General features: G+C 37.3%; 1 protein-coding gene across 1 annotated transcript in view; it reads left to right on the plus strand.

The window, feature by feature from the left end:
* Positions 1-7,302: 7,302 nt before the first annotated feature.
* LOC106111755 (peroxidasin homolog) overlaps positions 7,303-20,481 on the plus strand; it is a 71,116-nt gene continuing 57,937 nt past the window's right edge. The window contains exons 1-2 of the mRNA XM_013293898.1: positions 7,303-7,324; positions 7,617-7,855. Coding sequence (XP_013149352.1) covers positions 7,303-7,324; positions 7,617-7,855 — 261 coding nt within the window. The remainder of the gene's footprint in view (positions 7,325-7,616; positions 7,856-20,481) is intronic.

The following is a 20,481-nucleotide window of genomic DNA, read 5'->3' on the forward strand; positions in this document are numbered from 1 at the left end:
CCTCGACGAAAGCATTTGAAACAAATAAATACTAATGTAGAAAATTATTCTTTACGGGATTCAGTCATAATCCTCTTGTTTCAAATTTCTAACTTACTTTACGACTTAACTTTTATTTTCATTACATTAAGTTCACATGCCGAGTATTGAACAGATAAAGTTAGTGAATCAAAGTTCTATCGTAATACGAAATGCACGTTTGAAGTCAATATTGCAAATGATTAGAAACAAATCGTTTCCTATCTAAACTTCGCCACTACGGACTTCCGTAATGTTGATCTACTGAGCGTTGTCATTCTAAGGGTAATTTTAAATTTAATTCAACTTCGATAGCTTCTACAGCAATGCAGTCACAAGCGAAACTTTACGTTTTTTCTATACATTTCTTTCTAGAATATTTGTGACGAAATTAAACCTGCCATAATTGTTACAACAAAACTGTTTACTCAGCTATTTGATCACCTACTATATAAGTATTTATATAATATTTTTAAAATGAATGTAAATTTGATCAGTACTAAATATCGTCTAGAACAAAACTATACTTAAGCGAAGTTTCTCACGAACAAACAGAATGAAATCGTTTCGAGAGCAAAGTTGTGGCGGAGAGGCAGCGACTGCGACATTTGTCACCCGCCGCTAGGACACAGAGTTGGGCAGCGTAACAATGGAGGCAACTCCGCGACCGACGACGCTATTAAGTCGATTAGTTTGCATCACTCGCATACCATTGTGTTAACTAGCGCCCCTCCCCGCCCCCCGCACCGCACCGCACCGCACCGCCACACAGCCCCCCCCCCCCTCACAATACTCTCACTCACTACCACTTCACGAACTATTCAAATGCTTTCTAATCTGATAATGTGATTATTGAATATTGTTGCAATTTCTATGTGCTAGATGAAATACAGATGTAAAATTATTTACCAACGTTCAAGGGAATTATCGTTATTCGCTCCAGTTACCCATTGTAACTAAACAATTAGATTTGTGTACGAAATAGTTAGCCTTCGTAACTAAACAAAACTTGCTATTAATTTATGTTGAACAAAGGCGAACTATCCGCCGCGGCCGCGCGGCTGCCGATGCGTCGAACGCACAGACCGACAAAGGGCATAACTTTATGCAGCAATTAATGTTTCATTGCTCCCCCCTCACACCCGCCCCCGCCCCACGCCCATTTAAACCTGCATTAATAGCTAGTGCATATTTCGTCTTTTGTTTACGTAATACGTATCGGACTTATATAAAAAAAAATGCTTTTAAATCATTGTTTTGATGTACACTGCCGATATGATGTTTTAATTTACTATTCCATTTGTACTAAAACGCAACAATACAGTATTGTAAGCATAGAGTAGACCAGTAGACATCACAATTATTATTATCGTTGCAATATATACTTGGTATTTACATAGTCGTGTTCTAGATAACCCTTATCAAGTTAAGGACTAAGCCATTAACAATAAAATCCAATCGTCATTCGGTTTGTTGAACCGGAAACTTTGGTTAATGCGTTACGTCCCCGATAACCGCAAACGGTCCAAGTTTTTCCAAACTCCTTACTCATATTACACGTTAAGAGATAGAAGTGACGCTCTCTGAGAGTCCATTCAGTTTTACGAGCTCAGATCTGACGGTTGATCCTTATCCTGCCCCTCTCCTCCCCTTCCACTCGACTCCGTACGTAGTAAAATGTTACAAGAGAGTATCGTTATCTAGTTTTAGGAAACACGTATTAATTTTATGACTATTTCAATGAAGCGTTGATTGTTATAAATTTTGTAAACTGTCGTATAACCTCGGATTTAGCTTAGTTTTTGATTACGTGTGGAATATTCTTTAACCTTCTAAGATTCTTTAAAGAATTTGTTCTTATTCTTTTGAGTAAAACATTTTCTTGTAATGTGTGGAAAATCGTAATAAAGCAATGTCATCCGTCAGTTTCCGTCACGTAACATAACGAAACGTGACTTCACTCAACTACGATTTGTTAAACGCCGATAATCCGCCGCTAAACCGCAAGCCGCTCGTACCTCGTATCACATAATCGCTATGATAAGAGCTCACAATGAAACTTATTAAGTAGGTAATTCACCTCGCACATTGCGCGGGGTGTGCGGAGGGTGCAGAGGGCGCGCGGGGGGAGGGGTTGCTGTGCAAATGAGCTCAGTGAATTTATCGCCGTTCGCTCGTGACGCGGCCGTTTTCAAACGCAGCTCCAACTTAATATTCGGAATTAGGTTAGAATAGCGAGTGTCGTGTTATGAATACGCAAATCAGTACACGTTTCGTTGCCTCTAATGTAATCGTTTTATCTGCTTTGTTTTGAAAATCTTTTAATAACAACAATTTGAAAATGCCACTTAACATGGTATTTTCAGTTAGAGGAGAATTTTATTATTGTCTACATAACATAAAAGATTTAGGTAATCATTTTGTACTATTAAAGCTTCCTAACTAGTGGAGAATGGTATTTCTCAAATTAGAGCGTGTTGGTGATGCGCTTGTTAGTTGCAAGTTAACACTCCCGCCGCCACCGCGCCTATCCGAGCCGCCCCGAGCCGCCCCGGGCCGGGGCATGTCGTTGCAAATCAAATGTTTGCAGTCGTGCGTACTCTCTGCCAATTTGATTTCATTAATTTGTTTGCAAATCCCATCAAACCTAACTTTGAAACATCAGTCACAATAATATTGCAGTTTGGCAAGTTGCAAGAAATCCTATTCTTTTAAAAGATATATAATCTAATTGGTAAAGCATAATTGCTGCTAATCTATAGTTTCTGGATAACTTTTACTTCTCATTGACTTAACATAAAATAAAGCAAAAAACAGACACGGCAAATCAAAAATTATTACACGTTTTATATGCCCAACACACTCAATTGTTTTTTTTTTCAATTCGACAGTAATTGAAAAGTTAGGAATACAGGACAAAACTACAAATAAAAACAAATGTGTACCCTTACATTTTACCAACTAGATATGATGTTAGTAGTCATGTCGCGTGCTTTCTGTATCTCAGAGGTAATTGTAATTTACACATGAAGGATGTGTACAGTGGGCGAGCGAGGGCGCGTGTTACGGACACGGGCTCACCACTATGAATATTACATTAAACTATTCGGAGATTGCGAGGGACAAGGTAACATTGCCGCGGGGGAGCGGCCAGCTGGCGCGGGGGTCGGGGGAAGGGGTTACAGGATATTAAACTAAGCCTCGAGTACATTTATCATTTCCTAAACACACACCTGCTTATAATTTAGAACAATTCTCGTACAGTAACAGTAATTTATACTTGAACTTGGATTTATTTTTCGAACAATCAGCTGTTTAGATTACTTCATAAGATATGATGACCGCACTTAGATTTTAATGTTTATTTAAAACGCAATTCTATGAAACAATTTAACATAATGTATTTTATGTTACACAATTTTGTAATTTGTTGACTTTTACTATTTTCCAAATGAATAACATTCCGCATAAAATATTCGTGAAATTGTGACACAAAACCGGTTGTTATAATAATTTTAATCGTCGGCTAGAGTTGGTTAACGCTCGAATTAATTAAATATGAGGCAGAAAAGCAATCGCTGCCTCCCCTCAGCTCCGCCACCGCCGCCGCCGCCGCCGCCGCCGCCGCCGGCGCGAAAATATGATTCATTTTCAACACCCTTGTTGTTACAATATCATAACCCAGTTATCACAAAATACAATAACACGTATCTCTTTCGAGTTTTCATTATGCAAGGGAAATGTTGAATTAGTAATATTTTAATTACCCTTTTTCTTGAGATGTAAAGCTCTTGAAGTGGCTTCGTCATTATCGAAAGTCGATAATCAGTTTAACACACTATACTAAGGGTTTTGTACAGTTTTAGCATTACCGATACTTTAGGAGCCTAAGAAGTTAAAACTAAGCAAATACCAAGGTAATATTGTTTCAAATAGTTGTGAACATTCAATTGTGAGTACGTTTTGTAACGTCAACAATAGGTAGCGAGTGGCAGTGCGAGCGAACGCGGGGCTCTGCGAAGCGCAACTTCCCCCGAACTAACAGGTAAATATTAGTTTGAGGATAATAAATCTGTCTGCAGGCAAGGCAGAGTTTCGGCTTAATATCCTGTTATATTACGCCTCCCCGCAGCCCCCGCAGACCCCTGCAGGCCCCACTTCCGCAGATCTGCAAAGTTACTTCCCTGTGCAATGTGCACGGCTGACGTACGACCTCATAATCTTCTGAGACTTTGCACTGAGATGAATAATTACTAAAGTATATACATTTAAACCGCTTATGACCAGGATGTTAAGCAAAGTTATGACTAAGAATTAATTTAAAGAAAACTTGCTGATATACCTGCATTTTGTGGTTTCTCAGTCCTAAATAGCGTATTATAAATAATCCACAAAGTTATATCAACGTTATATCACAGCGACGGACGAGCACATACATTTCGTGCCAGACAAATAACCGCCTCGTTTTCCTCAAGTCGATATAATTCTGAATAATGATAGCTTAGAGGTTCACATTCACACAGCGACAAATTATTTTCAATTGAGTCCCTGATAAATGACGTTCAATAAAGTGGCTCAGGACAATATGGCGGCTCGGATAACATGCCGGGAGGACTTGGTTATTTTAATTTATTTTCCTCAAACGTTGAACTTTTTGCAATCATTATTTATACGCTGTTTTGTAGGCTACTAAATATTTTTGTCGATTTCTTTATAGTCAAAAGCACAGGAATTATTTGTTTATGTTTCTTTTAAACTATTAACTGATGAATAATAAATAACAACAAAGACAAGTATGAATAATGTGAGCTGAAATATTAATTTCCTTCCACGAGTAACAACATTACTGCTCCTAAATTGAACAACTTCTGAAATTGATGGGTATTGTTTTCTTCAGCTGTAACTATCACACGTGGCTCGTTAACAAGAGCAATTTACATATTTGCGTACCTCCGACTTGCGTAATTAGATACCGTACGCGACGCCCCCGCAGACGCCCCAACTAATACGGGTCTCTAATGGCGGCCGGAGCAAACTTCTATATGTAATGTATACGAAGTGCCCCAACAGCCAGCGGCGAGGCCCTCGGCCCTTCAATATAAAACAGACCTATAACAACAAATAAACAAGGCCCAGTCCCGATCCGTTAGTTGGTGTAACTTGCTAACACAAACCGAAATAAATCAGCATTGCTTTTTAGTGTGACGTTAACGTGACGGCAAAAAGCGGGCCGACGTGATTGACGCGAGCGCAGACAGGCGCAGACAACAGTCGGCACGCGGTAAGGTAGTTTAGACTTAAATGAAATAAGCTAAGAGTATAAAATGTGTTCAATTTGGCGTAAAAATGTGTGGGTTAAATATTTTGGTGCTTCCGTGACATACCTTTGAAAACTTTAGAATCTTTATTTCAATTCTGCAAAAATATTTTGATGGAATTTGAAACAAAAAAACGTTCCGAAGATCTGAAATGTGATAGTCTTATATAAACACGCTAAAGCGTTGTATTCTGGTGTATTTGTACGGCAGCTAAAATGCAATGAAACGGCAGACACAGAGCAGACCCACAGCGCCGGATTCAAAGTGCGCTGTGATGCTTCAATGCACTGACACAACGAATGCTCTCGACTCGACGACAGATCAACATCAAAGCCAGGCACTGGGGCACGTGCGGTTTGCCTGTTATCAGTCTTCGAACACAGCGCTATTTGTCTGTCTAATGAGCTTACGTCTCTCTGATGGAACAAGGCTGGGAAATTTGTGGATAGTGTCAATCATCTCATAAAAAACAAGCAATATTTACTATTAGTAGTTCCTTTACACTACGGAAAAGTACATGAATCGAACGACACTTCACTTTACATTATTTTACATTCAGTCCTAAACAATAATTCACGAGACAAAAAAGTTCGGTTAAGTAGATGTTTGTAAATGAAATCTTCAAATTTCGTCAAAAGTAAATTCCGACGGATTATTCTGTTGTCTGACATTTCATCTTATTATCACGAAAGTCTTGAAAGCGGCTTATTTTATTTTAATATTTGTACCGAAACCTAATTATAAATGGCAATAAACCGGGAATCTCTTGTTACAGACACACGATATTGTTTTTCAACGCGTTTTTTCATAATATTTCAGACATTCTAATAATTAGGGCCGCGCCGGGAGTTTAATATCCCAGACAATTATTAAGGTTTTGTGCTATTAATTATTTGTAATATGAGCTGATCGATCTTTTTTGTGCGAGCAGACATCATTTATGTGGTAAAAAAACTATATTTGGATGTGAGTGTGTCGCAATCAGTGCGTCACCATTTAGCCGCTCATCGATCACGCGCTGGCCGCTGGCCGCTGCCCGCCGCCCGCTGGCCGCTGATGGCCATTTCATTAAGTTGCTGTTGCGTCATTTTTGCCGCGGACAAGATAAATGACCAAAAGTTAGAAACGAACCGAACAAAACTGTTCAATACCACATTATGAAACGCATATTATCAACTGGCAATAGCAGCTATAAATAAAAATCTTCCTGCAATCAATTTCATCAACCTCTATTGCACTCTATGTTAAGATAAAGGTCCACTAACGTTTTCAACTATATTAAATTCGAGTTTTTTTACTTTGAACTTTTCAACGTTTTACCACGTGAAACATTACCAGATGAAATGTGACCTCGCGTACTCTTAGGTTAGGTTAAATGGTCTGGCTCTCGGATTGCGAGCTCTAGCCGGAGCCACTCACCAAAGTTGGTAACGACGTAAGAGACAGGAGTTTCGAGTCTTATCTCTCGGAGCTTAATTAAAATAGTTTGAGCACACAAAGAGCCCGCTCCGACTTAAAAAGGCTCCTCCGCTAGATCTTTGTCTGCAAACACAACTCGCGTCCCCCTCCCTCGCCCCGGACCTCGGCTCCCCCCACCCTCACCATGCAGCTGCTTTCAATTTTACTTCTCTCAAACATTCTTTTGTTAATTTGGAATTGCTTTAACTCGTTAATGTCTTCTAACTGTACTACTTACTTTAATTAGCTCGATAAGCCAAGTTAGAACATCGATATTTTAAAGAAGAATGAAATACGTTATAAAGGATCTCTAATCATGAGCTATATGAAAAATATATTGTTTTTGTACGACAGAATACTTATTTAGATACAAAGTAAATGATCCATAATCTATATCCCAGCTATGGATAAAGTATTGATATCAACCTAGTGCCATTCTCGTACTACAATGATTTTATTGGCATTAACTTAATCATGAAACGGTTTTCAATTTAGATTATCCTGTAATATGACTCGGGGCAAGCTTTCAAGTACAATTTTATTAAGCCTCTTAATTGAAATAGTTTTAATAGACAAAACAAACTCTGTCCTAATTTGTTTCAGCAGCAAACACGACCCTTTATAATTTGTGTATCTATTCTCTTTCATGTTAACTACATCTCACTTATAGCGGATCCTGTAACGTACAGCCTTCAGCAGATCCTCGGAGAATATTTAACAACGTGATTGTATCGTGTGTATCTTCATGTGACTGGTTGGATATTCCTCAGATAGAAGTAGGTCAAGAGTTAGCATAGCATGCTACTCCTGGACGGTCAGAAGAACCGGCTACTAACCATTGTCTATCTCTTTGGCTACATTTGCTCTTTGTTAATAACAAATGTTTGTTGTCAGGCGCATGCGACGTGGCGGGCGGGGCGGGGTCAGTGAACTCGCTGCCGGGCGGGGGCAGCGCGCGCCTGGCGCCCTCCTTCGACGTGGCCACGCCGCGCAACGTCACCGCGCTCGTCGGCAAATCCGCCTACCTCAGCTGCCGCGTGCGCAACCTCGGCAACAGAACGGTGAGTACATACGACACATTACGAAACTCTAGCAAATCTTAGTTGTGTACTTCATCAGATTTTATCCCCGGTAGCTACATTTAGAGTGGTAACAACTAAACCCTCCACTACTTTGCAGAACATTAGAGTATAATTTCCGATTCACTCGGAGTGTGGCGACGAGAACCGCTTTTAATTACTCGCAACAATTACAAGAGACGCTGCGTAGCGACAGACATTTGCATAGAGAGGAGGGTTGCTGGGATAAAGCCGTGCAGAGGGCTGGCAATTTCTCGCACTTTAAATCCTCAAACAACAGTTTAAAAACACGAGAGGAAAATATACGAGAGTGCGCATTGAGCGGCACTTATATATCACGTTGAGTTGCAGAGATATGTGAACAGATAACATGTACATATTACCAAAATACGATAGTCGTTTATTACATTCAATTGACATCTGAAGGTGCAGAAGATTCTTGTTTGTCCTTATGACTTTATCAATGTATAATGGCTCTATCTATTTTCGCTACAAGTTTACCGTTTTGCCTTTAACACGGTACATCCGTTTTAATTTTGGAAAATTCACAGTGTACTCCTAGTTAAAGTCCTACCGAATTTCCTTGTTAGTTCCAAAAAGCGTAGGTGAAACTTTAGTCCCCACATTTACCAGCTTACTAGGTGTGAGCGTGACTGAACAAACGCTAAACTGTACTCGCCTCGGCTTAATGAGGCAAAGGCAATACCTTCAGAAATAACCATACACCATTTCCTAAAGCTCAAACAATATCGGTACTATTTACTCTTTGTGTGTTCATTACTCGTATAATATATTCCTTCCTTAACAAAAGGGAATTTCGTTCCTATCCTAAAATAATAAGAGTTAATTTTTATTCATACTAAAATCCTATATAATTATAATAAGGACTGCGACACACTCCCTAATAAAGCACATAACAAAGAACTTAAACAATAAACAAACATTATTACAAGAGCCTAACAAGTTAATACCTCGAAAATACAGTATCAAAGTGTCCTGTTCGTGAACTCAGCGACTTAATCCCAGCTTAAGTTTAGTTCAAGTATAATTTGTATGCTCGTTGGCGATCAAAAATGTTACCAAGTTTGAATTCTTAAGGCGCGCCCACACCGTAAGCATCAGCGACAATATGAGACTTGATTTTCAACAAACTGTAAAATACACCTTGGTCCCTGTGTACAAGGGCTAAGAAGAAGGAAGCGAAGCGGAGAAGAGCGGAACTTGCATAATGACCCGCCGCCGCCGACTTCAACCCGCTACCTTGCTATTTGCTTATGATAATCACTCTTTATGAATATTCATAAGTGTTCGTCCTGTTTATTTGCCGCTACACGAGATAGCACGGATGTTTTGTGTAAACGACACGCGTCAACAATTTACAACTTTAAGTACCTATTAAAACTCATAGATATATGCGATCGCTTTCTGACTGTAATATTAATAGGAAATAAAACTAGATCATAAGGAATTATGGTTATATTTTCTGCAGTTTAGAGTACAAGTTTCAAATGTATACGCTAAGCTAGTTGTTAAGATTTCACTTCTAAAATATTTCCACCTAAAGTATGTTTTGGAAACTAAAAATCGGAATAGGTTCGTGCACGCGACAACACAAAAGATCTCACTGGTATGTCTCGTGCAAAACTTTGTGACACGATTTTTATAAAATACATTTACTAATGAGAAATACGACGAAAATAAAACTTCCTATTTATTAACGTAGACAGTCTCAAACTTGGTGGTAAACATGAAATTCATATTAACTTTTATTACATAGGAACGTCATAAATAAGCATAAATGTCGTTTACTTTATGTTTATCATTTTAAGTGAGAGGCGCTATTACTGAACACGGCCGTTATAGCCTGGCTCTGAGTTAAGTGAAGACACGTTCCACCATCCTTGAGGTTGTTATATTAAATTATTTAAATATAGAAATATCAATAAATGAAAACGATATCAACACAATACAGACAGAGATAATCATTGGCTTTTAGAAACAATAACCCGTTAAGCGTCCACCCCTTCTTTACAGTTAGGGGTAACTAAAATTAATTAAAATTACAGTTCGCTCCCGCGCCCTGATAACACTAAACAGCTACATATTTCATTAATAGTAATTCGAGGGGGTGATAACGCCACCGAGCTCAGGGTGATAGGGTTAAGGAGGGGGCAATAACCCAACATTGTGACGTTAAACGACTCTTGTTATTACAACTTTGTGACACGATTCCTGGCATCAATACCTATTCTATACAATCTCGTTACATGTCTAATGTTGTTTAGTTTTACGACATAATATTTTACAGAAGACAAAAATAACAAAGCGACTATTACAAACACATGACAGCTTACTATTAATGTAATAAAATGTTTTTATTCTTCGCGTAATATAATTCTGTCTGATCAAAATTAATGAATGAATGCCTCGTTGACTCTTAATTGATATATTACCGGCGCGTTTTTTTCATAACAAGCAAGTTAATGCCCGTCAATATTTGTTTTAATACTATTTGATGCGAGCTTATATTAAGAGCTGTAATTCATGTAAATATGTGCACGAAATGCATGTTTAAAGCGACTGTATGTAGGTCTGTAAGTGACATTTTCTACCTGACACTTCAAAGGTGGATGCGTTTGAGGCGCGACTGTCAATTTATTGTATCACGTTCAGAAAGGAATGTAACTATTTAGATCTTTAGTGCCGCTTCTAATAAATTATGTCAACATACGGTAACTATAGAAGAGAAGTGAAGAGTCTATATTGCTCGTTGTTAATACAATTGTTAGGTCTCTTTTAAAACTATTCAAATACATTCAAAACATTCAATCGATCGCAACATTGTTTGAGGAAGTACAAACAAATAGAATTTATTGTTCGCAATCATTGCGTATGTAAACAAAAAACTACACACGATTCATACGGTTTTTTTGTTATAACAATAGCGTAGAAAGCCGTAATCCAATTAACTAAACAAGTTTTTTTTTCCGAATAATTGGCTAATATTTCATTTAAGTAGAGACAAGGGTATTATTAGTTTTACGACGGCACTTCAAGTTGCGGCATTTATATGTAAAACCGTTCACGTAATGCCACTTTACTTGATTTCCATTATGAAAATTGAGCGGAAAAGCTTATGAAAATTATGTTCCCGCGTGCAATGTCACGTCACGTCACGGTTGCGAATTTTTTTGCATGTAAATTGAGAAAGATTTTTTGCGTAGTTTTTATTAAACTACGTTTTACTTTTTTAACTTTTTAACTTCGGCTTTTTTTTACTAAAATTGATGGATATCGATTCGATACATAAGCGCTCAAGGTTAGTCTGCACTAGGCTAGTGAGCCGAGTAATTTAGTAACTAAATGTTAGCCGAAATAAAACATACCTCGTTTGTCGAGATGGATGTCATTAATACTAATAAAAATATGACTCGGTTCAATTATATCATTTAGGTGACAAATAGCGTTTACACTGTAGGAAGATAGTGCATATTTTTTATTAGTTAAGTTAGTTAAAATTGTTTACATAATAACACAAAATGAGGTTGACGTTTTATTTTTAAATCTATTCTATAATTTAGTAATCTTATAATGTAGTTCTCGTCCTGTGCAAAACCGCGGTCACCTTGTTTACTGCGAAAACTTAGGTTATAAATTGATGCTGAAATTATTGAAACGAAAATACGTTTGTTATTTTCAGTAAAAGTAATTATGACTTGGACAAAAGTAATTAATGGAACCAAAATATAGAAAGGAACGAGAAAAATCTTTGATAGAAAAAACCTTATCATTTGTATCGATTTTTGTTTCATTTCTCATATTGGATTTCCTTCAACGCACAATGAACCCTGAATAAAATAAAGTCTGTTAATATATTAAAAACTGAAATCACTGTGTTTACTTGTGTCTGCGAGTGAACTTCAAGTTGATACCGGCGTTAGGATGTGTAACGATAGCGGTGGGGTCGAACTGGATGTGATCGGGAGTGTCGGCCGCGCGCGCCACGCTATACCGCCTGAACAGCGTCACCAGCCCCGACAACATTTGCATCTTCGCGAAACGCTTGCCTGGTACATTACCCAAAAATCAGATTAAACATACTGGAATACTATAGAACTAGAAATGTTGTCAACTCATTTTAATATATTTAAATTAAAAGAACCAATGGTTATAATTACCAATACAAGTCCTGGGTCCCACACCGAAGGGCATAAAAGTGTACGGCCTGATTGTTCCCTTCCTCACACCTAGAAACCGCTCCGGCTGGAATTCCTCTGGGTCTGGAAAGTATTCCGGGTGGTGGTTTATATGATACACAGGAATATGTATACGCAGGCCTTTTTCTAATCGTAAGCCACTCGGCAATGTGTACTCTTCTACGACTTCTCTGGTGATGACACCCAATACTGGATACAGTCTGATGGTTTCCAGCATACATGCCTCTAAGTAAGGCAACTCCTCGACGCAATCGTAGCCTATTTTACCATTATGACAGCTCAGATACCAGTCTATTTCATGTATGACTTTCTCTTGTGCCTTCTGGTTCTTTGCTAGAAGATACAATGCGTAGCTCATTGTTGTGGCAGTAGTCTCGTACCCTGCAGCAAAGAACCCCACGCACTGCACACTAAGCAGCTCGTCGCTCACCTCCAGCTGCACTTTCTTCGCACCTCCCGTCTTCAAATTGCTCATGCTGTCTCCCACCAAGTATTTATTCTGTTTCAAACTCAACATGAGATCTACAAAATCGTTCCTATTCGATGGCTTGTGTTCACGACAGATAAACACTTCACGTAGTAAACACTCAAAGAATTGGATTATTTCACGCGGGAACACCCGGCAGCCCAGGGCGTAGAAGACGGCAGGCCACATCGCTCTCGACAACAACTTCAGACCCCTACTCCAAGAGTTTTCAAATATTTTCCTACCTATTATTAGGTAAGGATTAGTCTTTTTACTTTTGTTCATAGTGTTGGTTTCCACGCCGAATGCGCACGAGCCGATACAGTCCATGGTGTAGCGAGCTACCAGCGGCCGCACTTCCACCACCGGAGACTCGGCGGTCTCTTCGTCCAGCATATTATCTAATAGTTGCGTACATTTCTCGATCAAATAGAACATGTTCTTCATTTTGGATGACGTGAACAGATGCGTCAAGTTTTGTCGAATCACTTTCCATTTGTCTCCGTGAGTAAAGAAAAGGTTTTGTGTGAGCGGCTCGCGGTCTGTGTAGTCTGCCACTTCTCGGCTGTTAAAGTAATAAAATTGTTTTGTGGTTACCAATTTTATAATTTCTGGATCTTGCACTATGAGCGAGGGCTGCGTACCGTAGAAGGCTCCGACGAGGGGTTCCCGGGGGAACCGTTTGCTTATACTTTGTGTTACCAGAGGAGCACATTGTCTCAGTAATATGTATTCAAGGTAATTGCCAAACAACGGTAAAGGCTTTATGTACGGCACTTTTCTTATTTTCCAATAATCGTGATTCCTAACTGACAAGTTATATAGAAGAAAAAATATTAGAAATATTAAAATACAAGGAACTAGTTCTAGCATTACATTTGTTTTGTGAAATAAAATATTATCAACTGATTACTGAACTCTATTTTATTACGCCTTGTAGTGTAGTTGTTTTTGATAACAGTATTATATAGACGTTCAGGATTAATAGAAAATGTTAGTTATATTTTGAAATACGATTTACAAAAATTTTATTATCGTAATTCCTTTTTCATTTTAGTATCGAATCTCAGATATCAATTTGTATAGTTGTTACATTTAAGCTAAACGGATACACAATTATTACGTCGGGTATAATTTCGTTGGACAATTGCCACTTATTCTAAATAGCAGGTGCTACAGTCGACAGGAGAGCATGCAGCATGCAGCATGGAGCATGGAGCATGTGGCCAGTCGAGCACCGAATTGAGAGTTATGGCCACTTAACACAACAGCCAATTTCACTGAAGCTATTTCGCTAATTGATTGCCGTCTCTTAACAATATTACGTACTCGACTAACTGCGTCATGCTCTTACATTGTTGTTACTGTCATCTTCACTTTATATATTGTAGCTTTGACATTTCTAACTTAACTCCATTAGCAAGTTGGTTTTGGTTTTTTTGCACAATTGGTGTTATTAATTGAATCGTAAAAATAAATAGCTTTTAAATATAGTCTACAAAAATTTCGTTACTTGTACACGTTTCAACTCTCATTGTGAAAAACAGCTTGCAGACAAAGTCTGCTCGACTCGCTGCCACGTTGTATCGATGCTATCTCGCCACCGGTCTGCCTGTCTGTCGGTATTGTCGGACGAGTTGCTCTTCATTTCTATTATGTACTAACTAGCATACGCCCGCGACTTCGTCCGCGTGGTATTAAAAAAAATCACAAGTGCCTATGTGTTCTTTCAGACTATCCTCAATATCTATACCAAATTTTATCGAAATCCGTTTAGCCGTTTAGGCTACAAACTCTAACAAACATCCATCCATCTAAACTTTCGCAATTATATTATTAACTAGTGTGATTTTAGTATTCATTTGTCATTTGTTTTATGTAACATTAAAATAAACTCTCCAAATAACAAAGTTTGGTATCTCTTTGTGCATATCGTTGTCAACTTCGGAGTTGAATGTCCCTTCGTTCTTACGGCTTATTTGTTACGATTAAAAAAATACGCTTTGTTAAAGCCAAGTTTAATAGATAACAAGTATTATTAACGTTTCATAGTAAAGGGGCAACAAGCGTTATACGACTTTCAGCTGCTTATTAGCGCTGCTCGCTCACATCGCTACTCAATTTATTTCTTACTTTTTAGAAAGAAAATATCAATGTTATTTATAAGGACAAGATACTTCGAAGTGTCGGAGCATTCCTTTTAATGTTTTCATGGAATAAGGACTTCAATAAATTGAAATGTCTTCTTCTTCCATTGAAACGTGTCGCGTCGTAATGACAAGAATATTGTTGACTATGACTTAACGTGAATTACAGAACTTAAAAGAAACCATATTTTTCTATGTAATAGTAAATTTACACAATTTGTTTTGGAAACACAACATAGTAAAATACAATATTGTGCAGAGAATATAAATATTAAACTTTTATAAACTGTTTTAACAATAAATGATTTCACAGTTACATACATATTCTTTTTTTTTTTTGTTATCACTTCATTTATTTTTTTTAATAACACGCGAGCGAGAAAATGGTTTTCCCCTGGACGATCACAAGGGCGCACGGCTGAGTTGATAAGGGGTCATTACCCTCTCAAGAGAAGGGTTGAAATATTACGTTTGTGGATCGAGTACATTACTTATTTACTTTGGCCGAGGCCGAATTAAAGTGCGGTTTTACCGCGGTTTTATTATCTTTTAATGAAAATACTTTATGTTAATTAATGTTTGCTTTCGTATCCATAAAGGCAATATGATTGTTTTCGGTTATTTCACTTACCGTCCATAGTTAGCTGATCCTCTCGAAGAAAGTCATGTTAAATAATTACCTCTCATTCGTTACCACGATTTGTTTGAATATCTAAACGAACCTCAACGAAGTGTAATATCAAGCTTGTAATATTTCAGACACATGTTTAACGCGAGCTCGTTTCCACACGAAATGTTGAAAAAACTTGCAAATGAAACAAAGCGCGCGGAATGAGGCACAAAAGGTCCCTCGTCTCGTCTCGCCTTCGTCAAGTTGCCGGCCTTTTTAATTGAATCCCTCACTACTGGAGCTTGTTCTGTTGCCGAATATTTCATTGTCATTAGTTACGTTGGTATTATTTTTATAGGGTAATGGTCAATAGATACCTAACAAGCTTTACACTTGGAGGACATAAGTCATAGGAAACTGCAAAATTAATTCACGGTAAGTCTCTGTACGTGAAAATGAAAGGTTTCGATAATTAAATACAAAATTCAATGTAATATTTAACTGAAACAACTTGTACATTTATTTTAATTGGAATTTCTCTTCAGTTCGCAGCAGCAGCGCGCCGCAGCAGCGCGCCGCTCTCTTGTCGGAATGTGTTCGAGTGGACTTAATGAGTGATTGCTTCATCAAACTTATGATTAATTAAACAAATTGTAATGATCATTTAAATGCAGACATTGATTAAGCATTTTTTTTTAATTTCAAACAAATACTTGCGCCAGATAGGTAGGTGACTTTACCGTCATTGGACGTTAAAATCGGTTATCGCAAATTATGTTTTTTTTTTAAATGTTCTACCACAGACGTCCGTGCTTTTATCATTGTCACTTTCCTTTAGCGTTGAAACAATTCTTATATTTCACTGTCATGAATAATTCAATTTCAGTAAATCGACACTCCCATGACCCGAATGCTATCGCGTTGTTTACTCGCACTGGGCAAAAGTTAGAGCGTCTCCGCGCGGACATCGATTTGTTCGAGTGGCAACAAACAATTCAAACACTCGTAAATCATAGACAGAATAATTTATTGATAGTTTGCAAATGGAGAATCGCATTGAGAACAAAAAGTATTACGAAATGTTTCTGCGTCTGGTTTTTCGCAATCTGCGCTTTTGTAATGCGAATTACGCAAGTCATATTGATTACAGTGTTTATATTAACTTAGTTGTTGTCGACTAACTTATTCCTGAATTAGTCTCCTTACTTTCTAAACACACAACTAAATTAACGTATCATTAAGGGGATGAGCACACAAGTCAGACGGCTTCATTTCGTCTCAATGTACGTCAGGTGGGCACGCCCTCCCCCCCAGCCGGCTACGGTAATCTATTTTCTTTGTCTACAGTCGTCCGTGACTCGAATAAATCTCTTCGTCCTGTGAGACCTTTCAATTAGCGAACGAGAGCTTATTTTCTCAGCCAGTTGTAACGTTCAACATCTTTCCCACCACAAATTATCGACAAAGGAGCGAAGCTTTTAGGAGCAAGAAGTACGACCTGTGTCTTAGTTATTAATTTCACGTCTTTGTTCCATTTGCTGTGATTTTGGCCGATAAAATTAATGACGTCATAAACAGGCGAACAGATTGTTAAACTCGCTTGATTGAAAAATATAAATTTGGACGAAAAGTTAGCATTAAAAGGTCGCATTTTATTTATCAACTAAGCTCGTTAGAGTTTAAAGAGTAATTATTTTCAAAGTTTACAAAAAATCCTTTATCTTTCCATCAAAGGCATTTGTGTGTTATAAAATTGAATATTATTCTTGCGCAATTTCGTCGCTGGAGAAAAGAAAGGGCTCTGCGTAGTCGAGTCATTGCGTATCTATTAATCATAAATCAGACGTCTTTTGGAAACTTTTTTAAACTGTCACATTGAATAAAAAAGGACTCCGGCGTCCATTTAGCGTAAAGATCCAGCTTGTACGTAGATTCACTTTCGTACATATTCGCTACATTACTTGTGTAAGTGATACTTTGGAACCAAATATATTTGTTCTGCAATTTGTAATTTATCTGTCTAATGTTTTCATTCAGTTATAGATAACTTCTTGGTTTTAATATCCTGAATAACAAAAAATAAAAATCTTAAATTCCTAAAACCTACACGATTTCTAAAATGCAAATCTAAAACTTTTCATTTCAATGATGAACTCAGAAATCTAAAAAGACAAAACTATTTTTAGTAATGTTATCTTTGTGTCATTGAGAAAAGCGGCATAAGGGGCATAAAGTATCCCGAGGGCCATCCAAAGGCGCCGTGTGCGAGGAGTGGCCGTAAGTCAGCGCGGAGTGGACGGCAGGCGACGGACATCGCGGAGACACCGCGGATACGTCGCGGACACGCCGCGGACTTTGGACCGCCGCCAAGGTGCTACGTGACACACTAACCGGGGTGTACTCACATCGCCTCTGTCTTTGTCCACCCTAAGTTGATACCTTGCTCAATGTTTACACAAACACATGGAAAAGTTTCACTTATTTTGTATCTCTTTGTACTCTGGAGTTTTCTTTTAATTTCCTTTACAATATTTTTTGATTTATAACAGTCGATAACAGGATTCAGTCCAAATAAGAAAGAAAAAACTTTAATTTACTTTACGACAATCTAAAATACTTTCAGAAATTCGTAAAATAAGATGTTTACAATGTAAGTTAGAAAAACAAATGAAAGGATCGCTTTTGTCTCTACGTGTAGTTTACGCGTCACGTTATCTCGCAAGTTTTTATCTTCAAAGTTATAATTCAATTTGACAAGAATCATCCCCCCCCCCCCAAGACCTCTCAGACGCAGAATTTACTGCTGTCTAACTTTGACAAAGATTGTTTTCAAAGTCGCTACAATATGATAGTCGAAGAATTTACAATAACAACAACTAGGCACATTCAATTGTAAGCACATCTGTAATGTTTAGCTGTTGTTGTAAACTTTTATAGTTCAATATAAATAAACATACTTACGCTGGCGCTCTCTCGTGTCGGAGGCCAAGATCCACTTTGGGTCGCTGCGCCAACGCAGTAAGTAAGTAAATGTACTTACACAGTAACAACATACCTCTATTGTAAAGCACTCCATCGGGAATGGCGTTATAATCCGCTTATTATAAGTAGTAACGTATCTATTTCCTCGCCGCAAAGCCTATTCGTTGGACAAATAAGTTATTCGGCTTCAAGAATCCATATAAATCTCTGATTACATCGCTCGCTCGCCGTCAACTTTGTCTTTTAATAATAAATACAGGGACATACAGGAAATGACAAAATTATTATTAACACAGAGATTAGTCCACTAGAACTTGAGTATCTTATTGCCTTCAGTACGTGACGTCACTTAAAGACGTGCACATCTGTAGAACCTCTTAGAATGGATTGATTTATTTCTATCTTGTTTGCTTTCGTATGTATGTCGGAGTACTACAGCTCTAAGTAATGTCTACACTGCATACTCTTCATAAGAACTAGATATTTGTTAAGAACAAACCTTTAAAAATATTCTGGAATCGTCTATCCAAGTGCATTGAGAAATCTCTTTTATAAAATGTGACAAAAGAATATCCAACAGGTTATCCGGAGATTTAAAGTTTTTTTTTTCATGAAGCAAGTATTTTGTACAATTCGAGATGTTTTATTTCAAAATTTAAGTTGTACATATTTTTTGTGACTTCTGTTGTATTTCTGAATCAACAAGGAATAGAAACACAAAGAAATCTCGAGTTTTTGTATCGCGTCTTCGTTCGCAAATAATAAAACATTGGAAAATTATATTAAAACAATTACAATTATCAGCAAAATGTTGAAATTTATTGGTCGGCCACGTTCGATATTTAATCAGAAGTAATGTTTGCAGATCGCTGCCGTATTATAACAATTAATTAAACGTCGCTAAAAGCATTTATTGGTGCGGTTAATTTGATAAATTGTGTCGCTATGAATAAATTTAAATTTCATAATAATCATTGTGATATCGCAAATGCTAATGTAACCTACATTACCAAAACTAGAACATCACTGGACATTATATTGATATTATGATAACAGATATGCGACATGCTTCCTGCATGCACATGCACACCAACAGTTGACCATGAAATAAAAACAAGAGAAAATGCACTAGATATTATGCAAAGGCTCGGTTTATTTAAACGCCATCTATGAACAGTAAATTAAATTATACAATAATTACAAGCCTTGTCACCAATCTTTGATTAACAGTTTTAAACAATCCACATAATGTCGTTAATCTTTTGAAAAATGAAGTCAAGAGAACATTGTAGTAAAGAGAGTCTACAGTGTTTTATAAAATAAAATGTCTTGCTATAGTTTTATTATGAGTTGTTTGTTGCCTTTTAATTTGTCTCTCTCATGTAACATACACTTTCTCACATAGATGTCGCTGTAAGCTTTGTGAATTTGTGATACCAAAGAACATTGCAAGCCGCCAGCGTGAAGACAATTACGGGAATTTCAGTAATGAATCCGATTGTTTTGCCTCAAGGAGTATTCACAGCCTACGTAAATAATTGTAAAAAAATATAATCTTCACGTTTTCTAATTGTTTAAATACTTTTAGTTTTAGTTTAGTTTTTACTAACAAAATTCATTTTGTATTAGTATAGCATTGATATTTCCGAATTGTTTTTTATATTGTGATATGAACATTATGAGATTTGCTCGCTATTGTCGCGGAGGTTTCTGCGGATATAATATGTTTTGTTCAGCGTCAACAATTCCCAAGAGGCATTCGTTCGTATCCCAATTGATCATTGATTTTATTAATGTCTTGAAGATATTTTATTGGAATTTTCACATATAATCGTAAGAAATATAAATGTGTAATCCAAACAAAAATCATGATATAAAAGGAAAGTATACAATAGAAATTGTTCGGATAATTTGATGGATGTTAGTAATGAAAATGGAATTCATAAACTTACAGTTTTCCGGACCACAAAGTGACCGGTAATAGAATTGTTTTAAATAGTAAAGATACAATACCGAAATAAGATTCTTTGTGAGGAATTTGATTCTGTAGAATAAAAGTAACAAAATGTTACCGTAACATAATAGACACTATAATATTGCCATATGAAGTTTATAGTCGTACATCATGATGACGTTTCCCTGTTATTCATGGCTATTCATCATCAGCGTGTGGGGGGGGGGGGGGG

Source organism: Papilio polytes, unplaced genomic scaffold (assembly GCF_000836215.1).
Source record: "Papilio polytes unplaced genomic scaffold, Ppol_1.0 DF824146.1, whole genome shotgun sequence".
NCBI lineage: Eukaryota > Metazoa > Arthropoda > Insecta > Lepidoptera > Papilionidae > Papilio > Papilio polytes.